At 44.4% G+C, this 12,764-nt stretch overlaps 2 protein-coding genes across 2 annotated transcripts; one reads left to right on the top strand and one right to left on the bottom strand.

Moving 5' to 3' along the window:
- Window positions 1-7,645: 7,645 nt before the first annotated feature.
- LOC119628912 (uncharacterized) lies at window positions 7,646-10,101 on the top strand. The gene is made up of 2 exons (XM_038013012.2): window positions 7,646-8,145; window positions 9,257-10,101. The coding sequence occupies exons 1-2, from the start codon at window positions 7,932-7,934 to the stop codon at window positions 10,051-10,053; spliced, it is 1,011 nt and encodes a 336-aa protein (XP_037868940.1). The 5' UTR covers window positions 7,646-7,931; the 3' UTR covers window positions 10,054-10,101.
- LOC119628911 (uncharacterized) lies at window positions 8,147-10,553 on the bottom strand. The gene is made up of 2 exons (XM_038013011.2): window positions 10,132-10,553; window positions 8,147-9,211 (listed from the first exon to the last, which is right to left on the bottom strand). The coding sequence occupies exons 1-2, from the start codon at window positions 10,431-10,433 to the stop codon at window positions 8,326-8,328; spliced, it is 1,188 nt and encodes a 395-aa protein (XP_037868939.1). The 5' UTR covers window positions 10,434-10,553; the 3' UTR covers window positions 8,147-8,325.
- Window positions 10,554-12,764: the final 2,211 nt, after the last annotated feature.

The following is a 12,764-nucleotide window of genomic DNA, read 5'->3' as shown; positions in this document are numbered from 1 at the left end:
AGTACATACAGGTATGTACCACCACCCTGTCTATTTTTTTTATTGCTTAGATGGGTGGACGAGCTCACAGCCCACCTGGTGTTAAGTGGTTACTGGAGCTCATAAACAACGTAAATGCGCCACCCACCCTGAGATATAAGTTCTAAAGTCTCAAGGTCTCAGTATAGTTACAACGGCTGCCACTACCCTTTAAACCGAAACGCAATACTGCGTCACGGCAGAAATAGGCGGGGCGGTGGTAACTACCCGTACGGACTAACAAGAGGTCCTACCACCAGTCATTCCGATAGAGGCACCCGTCACGTGCGGACGTGCTCATCGTCCACTCGATCGCCCGGTCTTTGTTCGCCCGGCTTTTGTTAGCCCGGCCATTGTTCGCGCGGCCTGTGTTTGTGGTACATCTGCCGACTAAGTGCTCTTTCTGGAAGTTTTTATTTGTTTTGTTTCCTTTTGTTGTTTCTGTGTTCGTGGTACATCTGCCGACAAAGTGGTTTCCTGCAAGTATTTATTTGTTTTGTTTCTTTTCGTAATTTCTGTTTTGTTGTGCTTTTTCTTTGTCCTGTAGTAATCGCGCCGCATTGCCACCTGTGTTCAATAGAACCGCTCAGGTCCGAGAAGTTGGGGCCTCGCCGCAAGGCGAGTGTTTTCAAGACCCGGGGCCGCCCCACCTGGGTACTCAGCGATCATGGACGCTGTATTCGCGGAATTCCTCCGACTTCGCCACCCACAGCTCGCCTCGGAGTTTTTGGCCTTCAAGGCCAATCACACTGCGAGCCCTCTCGAGGACTCCGCCGCGCTCGCTGCTCCTGCGTCGCCTGTACCTGCGTGCAGAGCTTCTGCATTGAGCACCGCAGCCTCTGTCGTGCCTGCCGCTCCCGTGTCGCCTATACTGGCGAGAAAAGCTGCTGCGTCGTCCGCCGTGACCATCGTTTCAGCTGAGCGATCATCCGCGGCCTCCGTCGCGCCCTCTAAAACACCTACACTTGCTCGTAGGTCGCCTGCACCCGCCTCCTCGTGCTCCGACTCTGACTCGGACATGGAGGTCGACCTCGCCCCCGCCTCATCGACGGATGGATTCACCCTGGTACAGAAGGGTAAGAAGCGTGCCGCAGAGTCTCGAGCTCCCGCGGCCGCTAAAATTAGCAAAGCCGTGAACGCGTCGCGCCCCCGCCCTCAGACTCCCGTTGCGCCCCCAGCCCGTGCCACTCCGTCGCCGCGTCCGGTGGCACAAAATCAAACCCAGACCCCTCCCCCGGTTATCCTTCAGGAGAAGGCAGCTTGGGATCGAGTTTGCCTGGCCCTTAAGGCCAAAAATATAAATTTCACAAATGCCCGTAACCTCGCGAACGGCATTCAAATTAAGGTTCAAACACCCGACGACCATAGGGCCCTCTCTTCTTACCTCCGTAAGGAGCGTATAAGTTTCCATACGTATACGCTCCAGGAGGAGCGCGAACTCCGCGTTGTAATACGCGGAATCCCTAAAGAGTTAGATGTAGAGCTCGTAAAAGCCGACCTGTTAGAACAAGGCCTACCAGTGAATTCTGTGCACCGTATGCACACCGGTCGCGGTAGGGAGCCATATAATATGGTTCTAGTTGCTCTCCAGCCTACCCCCGAGGGTAAGAAAATCTTTAACACACAGACCGTCTGTAGGCTCTCTGGTATCGCTGTCGAAGCCCCCCATAAAAAAGGCACTCCTAGCCAGTGCCATAACTGTCAATTGTACGGGCACTCTTCCCGTAACTGTCACGCGCGCCCCCGATGTGTTAAGTGTTTGGGCGATCACGCCACGGCCCTCTGCGCTCGCGACCAAAAAACCGCGACGGAACCGCCTAGCTGCGTCCTGTGTCGAACACAGGGTCACCCCGCGAATTACCGTGGTTGCCCCCGAGCCCCTAAAATAAATCGCCGCGTCGCCCGCCAAAACCGCCTCCGAGCTTCCGGCCCAGACATCAAAGCCTCGGCACCCTCTGCGTCGCAGGCTAAGCCAGCGTTTGTTCCGGCGGCGGTGCCCAGTGTCTCGGCCTGGGCAAAACCGCTGCCGTACACGAACACGGCTACAACTCCCTCCTCCGCGATTCGTCCCGCCCCCGCGACTCGTCCCTCTCCCGCGACTTGCCCTCCGACCGCGTCCGACAATCTCGCTTTAGCGATCGACTTCTTTCAGTCGATCAACTTTGAGCGCGTTAACGCTTTGGGCGACGCCATTCGCGCTGCCTCCACTGCACAACACTTTATCGCCGTTGTGCAGGAATACGCCGACGTATACGCGTCATTAAATACGTACGTCCTCCCCTCACTCCGCCGGTAATCAATGGCGTATATAAGTAGAATAAAGCCCCTATCCGTAACGATAGGATTTTTTAACGCTTACGGTCTCGCAAATCAACGTGATCAGGTTTCTGACTTTTTGCGTGACCACCAAATTGATATCTTTTTAGTGCAGGAGACCCTACTTAAGCCCGCGCGCCGTGACCCTAAAATCGCGAACTATAACATGGTCAGGAACGACAGGCTCTCTGCCCGTGGTGGTGGTACCGTCATTTACTATAGAAGAGCCCTGCATTGCGTCCCGCTCGATCCTCCCGCGCTCGCTAATATCGAAGCATCAGTGTGCCGAATCTCACTGACGGGACACGCGCCGATCGTTATCGCGTCCGTTTATCTTCCACCGGATAAGATCGTTCTAAGCAGTGATATCGAGGCGCTGCTCGGTATGGGGAGCTCTGTCATTCTGGCGGGCGACCTAAATTGTAAACACATCAGGTGGAACTCACACACCACAACCCCGAATGGCAGGCGGCTTGACGCGTTAGTCGATGATCTCGCCTTCGATATCGTCTCTCCGCTAACCCCGACTCACTACCCGCTAAATATCGCGCATCGCCCGGATATACTCGACATAGCGTTATTAAAAAACGTAACTCTGCGCTTACACTCGATCGAAGTAGTTTCAGAGTTAGATTCAGACCACCGTCCCGTCGTTATGAAGCTCGGTCGCGCTCCCGATTCCGTTCCCGTCACGAGGACTGTGGTGGATTGGCACACGCTGGGCATCAGCCTGGCTGAATCTGATCCACCATCGCTCCCGTTTAACCCGGACTCTATCCCGTCTCCTCAGGATACCGCTGAAGCCATAGACATCTTAACGTCACACATCACCTCGACATTAGATAGGTCATCGAAACAAGTTGTAGCGGAGGACTTCCTTCACCGCTTCAAATTGTCCGACGATATTAGGGAACTCCTTAGAGCTAAGAACGCCTCGATACGCGCCTACGACAGGTATCCTACCGCGGAAAATCGTATTCGAATGCGTGCCCTACAACGCGACGTAAAGTCTCGCATCGCCGAAGTCCGAGATGCCAGATGGTCTGATTTCTTAGAAGGACTCGCGCCCTCCCAAAGGTCTTACTACCGCTTAGCTCGTACTCTCAAATCGGATACGGTAGTAACTATGCCCCCCCTCGTAGGCCCCTCAGGCCGACTCGCGGCGTTCGATGATGACGAAAAAGCAGAGCTGCTGGCCGATACATTGCAAACCCAGTGCACGCCCAGCACTCAATCCGTGGACCCTGTTCATGTAGAATTAGTAGACAGTGAGGTAGAACGCAGAGCCTCCTTGCCACCCTCTGATGCGTTACCACCCGTCACCCCGATGGAAGTTAAAGATTTGATCAAAGACCTACGTCCTCGCAAGGCTCCCGGTTCCGACGGTATATCCAACCGCGTTATTAAACTTCTACCCGTCCAACTTATCGTGATGTTGGCATCTATTTTCAATGCCGCTATGGCGAACTGTATCTTTCCCGCGGTGTGGAAAGAAGCGGACGTTATCGGCATACATAAACCCGGTAAACCAAAAAATCATCCGACGAGCTACCGCCCGATTAGCCTCCTCATGTCTCTAGGCAAACTGTATGAGCGTCTGCTCTACAAACGCCTCAGAGACTTCGTCTCATCCAAGGGCATTCTTATCGATGAACAATTCGGATTCCGTACAAATCACTCATGCGTTCAACAGGTGCACCGCCTCACGGAGCACATTCTTGTGGGGCTTAATCGACCAAAACCGTTATACACGGGAGCTCTCTTCTTCGACGTCGCAAAAGCGTTCGACAAAGTCTGGCACAATGGTTTGATTTTCAAACTATTCAACATGGGCGTGCCGGATAGTCTCGTGCTCATCATACGGGACTTCTTGTCGAACCGCTCTTTTCGATATCGAGTCGAGGGAACCCGCTCCTCCCCACGACCTCTCACAGCTGGAGTCCCGCAAGGCTCTGTCCTCTCACCCCTCCTATTTAGCTTATTCGTCAACGATATTCCCCGGTCGCCGCCGACCCATTTAGCTTTATTCGCCGACGACACGACTGTTTACTATTCTAGTAGAAATAAGTCCCTAATCGCGAAGAAGCTTCAGAGCGCAGCCCTAGCCCTAGGACAGTGGTTCCGAAAATGGCGCATAGACATCAACCCAGCGAAAAGTACTGCGGTGCTATTTCAGAGGGGAAGCTCCACACGGATTTCCTCCCGGATTAGGAGGAGGAATCTCACACCCCCGATTACTCTCTTTAGACAACCCATACCCTGGGCCAGGAAGGTCAAGTACCTGGGTGTTACCCTGGATGCATCGATGACATTCCGCCCGCATATAAAATCAGTCCGTGACCGTGCCGCGTTTATTCTCGGTAGACTCTACCCCATGATCTGTAAGCGGAGTAAAATGTCCCTTCGGAACAAGGTGACACTTTACAAAACTTGCATAAGGCCCGTCATGACTTACGCGAGTGTGGTGTTCGCTCACGCGGCCCGCACACACATAGACACCCTCCAATCCCTACAATCCCGCTTTTGCAGGTTAGCTGTCGGGGCTCCGTGGTTCGTGAGGAACGTTGACCTACACGACGACCTGGGCCTCGAATCAATTCGGAAATACATGAAGTCAGCGTCGGAACGATACTTCGATAAGGCTATGCGTCATGATAATCGCCTTATCGTTGCCGCCGCTGACTACTCCCCGAATCCTGATCATGCAGGAGCCAGTCACCGTCGACGCCCTAGACACGTCCTTACGGATCCATCAGATCCAATAACCTTTGCATTAGATGCCTTCAGCTCTAATACTAGGGGCAGGCTTAGGGACCCCGGTAACCGTACTCGTCGAACTCGACAAAGAGGTCGACGTGCAACCTAACCCATGCATCAGCCCGCTGAGTTTCTCGCCGGATCTTCTCAGCGGGTCGCGATTCCGATCCGGTAGTAGATTCATTCGCGAAACAATTGCTCTTGAGTTGTTAGGTCTCCTTCGGAGGCGCTCGGGCAGTTGTTAGCAAATCCCACCCCTCTTGGCTGAGCCTTTGCTCGCCCACCTGTCCTGGTGAAACTGGAAAGGCCTTCGGGCCACCAGTAAACTTTCAATCATAAAAAAAAAAAAAAAAAAAAAAAAAAAAAAAAAAAAAAAAAAAAAAAAAAAAAAAAAAAAAAAAAAAAAAAAAAAAAAAAAAAAAAAACCTACCACCAGTAATTACGCAAATTATAATTTTGCGGGTTTCATTTTTATTACACGATGTTATTCCTTCACCGTGGAAGTCAATCGTGAACATTTGTCAAGTACGTATTTCATTAAAAAAACGTTGGTACCCGCCTGCGGGATTGGAACACCGGTGCATCGCTAGATACGAATGCACCGGACGTCTTATCCTTTAGGCCACAACGTCTCAAACTATTTCTGCCATGAAGCTGTAATGCGTTTCGGTTTGAAGTGTGTGGCAGCCGTCGTATTGTACTGTAAAACTGAGAGCTTAGAACTCATATCTCAAGATAAGTGGCGGCATTTACCACCAAAACCAAAAACAAAACAATAACAAAATATCTCCGTTTCGTTTAAAATCATTAAGAACCTTTATTTCAGCTCTGGTATGTCTTGTTTACTGCGAGGTACAATTATCACTAAATAAAACCACTTAATTTGTGTGCTTATTGTTACTGTATGCTAATACTAAATATTAATACAGATGTGTTTAAAATACAATTTATTGACAAAGTGATAATTTTATTCGACTTGATATTTGTTCGGTGCCCAGGTGACGCTAAATGAAGCCTTTAGTCATCATGACGTGAATTTCACCATCCATCTTCAGACTTAAGATCGGAATTCCAATAACTGTATTGTAAAACGGCTGTCTCGTCCAATCCGGAACGCATCACCACGTCCTGACAGAAAGAGACAGGCGCATTATATGTCCTACCACCAGGAATTACGCTAATACTAGTGGGATTGCTAATGATTCAGAAATAAAAACGAGAATGACAAAGAAAATAGTTACAAACTTTCTGAAAACACTGTCCAATGCGAATTATTTTGCGATAGATTTAATTGTTAATGCAATCGATTCTAAATTTATGTTAGTGCGTCTTGTTAGACCGCACAGGTAAGTACCACTACCCTGCCTATTTCTGCCGTGAAGCATTAATGTTTCGGTTTGAAGAGCGGGGCAGCCGTTGCACTATAGAATTAAGATTTAGAACTCATGTCTACAAATAGGGTGCTGCATTTACGTTGTTGATAGGCCCCAGTTTCCACTTAGCATCACGTGACCTTCTAAGCGCAAAAAAAGATAATAATAATAATATGTGCTAATTTGGAATAGTCTACATTAAGTTTGGTACATACTTTACATACATAGACATACCACGTGAGAGACCCCGTAAACGGAGAAAAGATCCTAATTGTTCTTAAAAAAAATGTTGATCCACTATTATTTTAATGGTAATACATATAATAAAAGGATGCGTGTACTTATGTACGCGCGTAAGAAGTTATACTTTATTTTTATTAAATTTATTCCTTTTTTTGTTATTTAAATTTTAATCAATTTGAAAAAAAATCGATTAAACAACATCCTCAAACACGCATATTGGACATCCCTTTTCTTGACATCGTATAAGTTCGGTAATTCTCGGTACGGTTCGGAAAGTTCACCTGCGGCTATATTCAGACTCGCCAAATTACGTCGGTCGTATTGTAATGAGCGATTTAGTGGGCAACTTCATTCTGTTAATTCTGTGTCACGGTGCGCGCGCATCGTAAAATTTCACTCTCATCAATTTTTCATAACGCGCCTAAAGAAGTATAACTTCAAAAAATTATATACTACGGAACCACGACCTTCACAGTTAACCCGCACGTCCGACAACCTTGTTATTAAAAATTATTGCAAAGAAATCGTAAAGCATTATTTTTAATGCACTGCATTATCCGAAGCTCGTCTATTTCTTTATAACACGACTATAAAACCTCTTTTTTTACGATAGAGCGTAACTCGTCCGACATTTTGTTTCGTAACAATGTTTTCATTCACCGAGCTCCGTACGTACATCTAGCGGTTATTCATAATAAATCGAATGTTAAAATCGTGTTTACGGGCATCATTGCCTCGTATTTCACGTGTCTATTTCGATTCGGCTGTATCAACATAGTAATTTTTCGATGCGCGTCAAAGAATAAGCATGATAGAGCCGAACATTTACAGCTACCTATAGAAACAGATGGAGGCTCAATAAACTCAATAAGTTTTACTGGTGGTAGAACATCTTGAGTCCGCGCGAATAAAAAAAAAGGCAATGGCGATACAAATCCGTATAAGGCCTAGGCCGCACTACGGTGAAACCGCTGCGGTTATTAACCGTGTGAGTTTATGAAACACGAAAACGAATACAAGCGGCCGCACTTGCGGTTTTTTCCCGCGACTGATTTTAAAACCGCGAAATGTTACAAAATTGTTGCGGAAAAAAACCGCAACAAAATTTGTAATCCATAGAACTAAGTGGTCGCACACGCACTATGCGTTAACCGCGGGCGGTTTTTGGGCTAGTATTCGGCCGACTGCCGCAAAGAATAGTTGTGTTGTCGTCTCGTTACAATTATGTCGTCGACCGAGTCGGAGTCTGTTTCAAATGCAGAGTACGAAAGTTTATCCCAGAAAATCATCGTGGAAGTACAGAAAAGACCAGCTTTATACGATACTACTTTGCGTCAATACAGTGATAGAAATGTGAAAAATAAACTTTGGGAGGAAGTTTATCACAACGTAGTTAATAATTGGATGACACTGTCGGAGGCTGAGAAAAAAAAGAAGGGTAAGTTTTTAAAGAGTATTTATTTATTACAAAGAACTCAAACTAAAAAAGTCGAACCCTTATAACGAAAGCTACTTTAGTTTTGTTACCTATTTTTAAGGAGATGTTGTTTTGAGTTAACAGTGAAAATTCTGTTTTTGGCATTAATTAGTTACTATACTTTTGAGGGTGAGATATCTTTTAAATATTTTCATATTGCCAACTCAACGCGCCCGCAGTAGATGTAAAATAATCAGCAAACAAATTTCTTACATCTATAACGTTATTGCTAGAACGCGTACGAATTGAAGCAATACCCTGCATCTCTGAAACTTGAAACGATTCATTAAGCTGTTTACCGTCATGTTGTCTTACAAAGTTGTGCAATATGCAACAAGCTTTAATAATATGGTCGCAAAAATCTAATTTCACATCTAATGGTCTATGTAAAATACGCCATTTATTTGCCATGATCCCAAATGCACATTCGACAGTCCTTCTGGCATAAGATAATCTATAGTTATAAACTCTTTGTTTTATGGATAAATTTCTATTTGGATATGGCCTCATTAAGTGCTCCATAAGTGGAAAAGCTTCATCGCCTACGAAAACAAACGGTAAAGGTCCGACTTCCTCATAATCAGGTAATGTTGCAGATTCTGGTAAATGCATTTGGTTGTTCAAAAACCTTTTGCCAAAATTTGAGTTTTTAAAAACGCTAGAGTCGCTATTCGATCCATATGCCCCAACATCTATAGCAGTAAAGCAATAGTCTGCATCAGCTATAGCTAATAATATTAAAGAATAATACTTTTTGTAATTGAAGGCTTCTGAACCAGTATTTTCTGGCCTTTCTATTCGTATATGTTTTCCATCTATGGAACCAAGACAATTAGGAAAATGTGTTCTTTCAAAATAAAAATTTGCTATATTTATCCAATCCTCTTCTGTTTTTTCAGGCATATATGTAGGTTGCAAACATATCCACAAACTCTTGCATGTGTGTTCAATTATTTCACTCAGAGTTGTTGTGCCGATCAAATATTCAAAATACAAGGACTTCATACTATTACCACTGGCAAGATACCTGAAAAAACAACATTATATTATTATATTTCTATTTTTGTTACAGGTAGTACAATACAAAAGAAATGGAAGAATATGCGCGACAGTTTTTCTAAAGAATTAGCTATACAGCGTGGTAAATCTGGTCAAGGTGCTATAAAAAAGAAAAAGTACGTTCATTTCGATTCACTGTTGTTTTTGGTACCATCTTTACAAAAAAGGGAGACTAGCAGTAATATCGAATTTACTTCACAAGATAACCCTGATACGGACTTATCTGAAACCCTTCCACTAACGAATAGTAATCGAACCCCATCCAGTAAGAAGGCTTCCAAAAGCCGAAGTAGCTGTGAAGATTATGAACAAAAATTGTTAAATTTTTTGAATACAAAGGAGAATGCGTGTGAATATGACGAAGATATAAACTTTTCACAAATGATTGTACCAATGTTACGGAAACTTAATGACGATCAGAAACATTTTGCCAAAGTAGAAATTATGAATATTTTGCAAAAAGCCAAATCTTTCTATCCATTCGAAACACCAATTCGTAATCAAAGACCAAGATCACATTTGTCATTCACGCAAACGTCGTCTCCGCAATCATATTATACATATTCCCCATCTCCACCTCCAACCATGCCGATAATGTCACCAGTTTCAACACCAGTACGACAGCTTGTGTCAGGACCTGCAAAACAAACCATCTATTTGCCACTTAATACTCCTGTTCCACCAACATTACAAGCAACCGTGCATTCTCTTCAAGAACTCGAGCAACAAGAACAACAGTTACAATATGCACAAAATGAACAAGAAGAGCCTACAGCAGCCAATTATCTGTCGCAATTTCAAGAACAATAATTTTTTTAATTTTTTTTACCAATAAAAATACCTATAAAGTACAATATATATGCATGTGTGTGTAATTTTATTTCTTACCTCAAAGTCACAGACAGACGCTCCTCTGGTGAAATACATTTGCGAAATTTTGTATCCATGAAGGTGATGTATGGACGCACGTTGTGCAAAATTTTATCGAAGCTGGCCACTGACATTCGAAAGTAATTGAAAAATTTATCTGGATGTTCTCTTAAAATTTTATACTTTTTCTGAAAGAAACCTTTCTCAAATCTACGGCTAGTGAGTGGATGTATCCAATATTTGCGAAATTTTCGTTGACGTCTTTTTTTTCTATTTCTTAGTACCAGAGCAACAATACATACTGCTCTTTTGAAATCCATCTTCAAACTGTGAAAATCACGAGCGGTTTCGCGGTTTATAATCGTAGTGTGTACGTCTCAAGCGGTTTCGCGGTTATAGCGGTTAACCGCTCCCGGGAAAAAACCGTAGTGCGGCCTAGGCCTAAAGCCCCTGCTGGAGATGATGGTTTTATTTATTTATTTTTTATTGCTTAGATGGGTGGACGAGCTCACAGCCCACCTGGTGTTAAGTGGTTACTGGAGCCCATAGACATCCACAACGTAAATACGCCACCCATCTTGAGATATCAGTTCTAAGGTCTCAAGTAAGTTACTACGGCTGCCCCACCCTTCAAACCGAAACGCATTATTGCTTCACGGCAGAAATAGGCAGGGTGGTGGTGCCCATCCGCGCGGACTCACAAGAGGTCCTACCACCAGTAATTACGCAAATTATAATTTTGCGGGTTTCATTTTTATTACACGATGTTATTCTTTCACCGTGGAAATCAATCGTAAACGTTTGTTGAGTACGTATTTCATTAGAAAAATTGGTACCCGCCTGAAATTCGAACACCGGTGCATCTCTCAACACGAATGCACCGGACGGACGTCTTATCTGTTAGGCCACGACGATTACATTTGGTTAATTAGGTTCCTCAAAATTTCGCCGGCAGCGCGGCCTTACGAAAACGACTTTCTTAACGCTACTTACTCTGTGATAGAAACATCTCAAGTAGCCGCGTATTCAGCTGCAGACGGGCGACAATAAATCGCTTCGTATCGTGATCGCGGCCGAACATAAAACAAGTATAAACGGAGCTGGTAGTCGGTTATCGGGGCTGCATCGCGTCGATATTTACGCGCCTACCGCGATGATTACTATCGACGCTCGTTTGTTCTGTGTCCACCATTATTATTATCTCGTGATCACACCGAGAGCTTCACGAATTTTTTATAGGTACGAAGAAAATAATAATTATTTCTCTTCTTTATTTTTCCAGAGCAGGCAGTCGAGCATACGGCCCACCTGATGGTAAGTGGTTACTCGCTCATGGACATCAGCAATGTCAGGGGCAGAACCGAGCCGTTGCCTACCGCTTAATACTCTCCACAGGCCTCGTTTGAAGAAGGAGATGTCATAGCATCTGAATCTTCTGTTTGTTCGTTGCTAAAGGTCGTGTCTACTAGATTGAAATGTTGATCACTCGATGCACTATGCTTCCCCACGTCTTCCTGTCCTCGGCGATCTTTATAACCTCGGCTACTAGCAGGCCAGTGAGCGTCTTTACCAGATCGGTGTGCTTAGTGCAAGCTTTTTAATGTTCTCGAAAACGTAAAAGTTAACTCAAATTTGTATGCAGTTGGAACAGCGCCTCTAGTGGCAAACGTAGGCAAATATTTCCACTACATACAAATTTGAGTTAACTTTTACGCTATCGAGAACGTTAAAAAACACTAAGCAGGGAGTAGGTGGGCGTCCGCATGATCTTCTCCCGTGAACCTAACCAACTATCATCAGCAAGTAATAATTACTTATCGAATAATATTTTTAATCTCCATTGCACTGTTAATAAGTATTTAAATTATGTTTTGGACAATATTAAACTAGTGAGTGCAACCGGCGGTCTAACCTGTTCCTGTCATATTCGGATTTAGTTTCGTTATTCTATTGAGATTTCAATCTACCTAATGATTCCTGTCCAGTACCTAGGATAAATCTGTGCACAGTAAAAAAATAAGCAACTATTAATGATTATCTTCGCTTAGGATTTTCCTTGAATCGTCCATTAAGTTACATTAAATTAGCTAGCTGTAGCCTGTTATTATTATCGATATATTAAATTAAATCTGCATCTATAGCAAAGATGACTACTTTGAATGGGAATCGAACCGTGACCTCTAGGTACATTAACCCCATTCACTAGACCGTTAAAATCAATAACCACAAGGAATCACGAACGATTACCAGCCAGAGCCTTACAATTTTGTATTACAATACAAATTTACAATTACATTTTTTTTAATAATTTCCTTCAAATTTATATATTATTGATGCGGCTGTGGTATATATAATAGTATAAAGATACAACGCTATTTTTTGGAACGAAGTTCCTTACGGCAGGCTTGGAGGGGATAGGGATTTTGCTGCGCGACCGAACTGAAAAAAATGTGATAGTAAAACCGTAAGAAAAAATCCGTGGAAAAAAGTGCGTGGAATAAAGTGCGTGGAATAAAACCGTTAAATGAGACGTGCGCAGGGGCGACAGTCGTATACATAAGCGAGTAGTGTATAATACCTTTCTCTTTCTCCCTCTTTCTTTTCGTTCTCTCATCCCTTCTCTCTCTATTTTGTATTTTTTTCTATTTCTA

Source organism: Bombyx mori, chromosome 9, assembly GCF_030269925.1.
Source record: "Bombyx mori chromosome 9, ASM3026992v2".
NCBI classification, from domain to species: Eukaryota; Metazoa; Arthropoda; class Insecta; order Lepidoptera; family Bombycidae; genus Bombyx; species Bombyx mori.
Note: the sequence above shows the minus strand (reverse complement) of the source record. Positions and strands in the feature narration are given on the sequence as shown.

Bases quoted from the DNA above. Each gene is read 5' to 3' on its own strand.
- LOC119628912 (XM_038013012.2), top strand. From the start codon at position 7,932: ATGTCGTCGACCGAGTCGGAGTCTGTTTCAAATGCAGAGTACGAAAGT. The intron at 8,146-9,256 runs GTAAGTTTTTAA...TTTTTGTTACAG, and splicing joins GGCTGAGAAAAAAAAGAAGG to GTAGTACAATACAAAAGAAA.
- LOC119628911 (XM_038013011.2), bottom strand. From the start codon at position 10,433: ATGGATTTCAAAAGAGCAGTATGTATTGTTGCTCTGGTACTAAGAAAT. The intron at 9,212-10,131 runs GTAAGAAATAAA...TTGTTTTTTCAG, and splicing joins CGTCTGTCTGTGACTTTGAG to GTATCTTGCCAGTGGTAATA.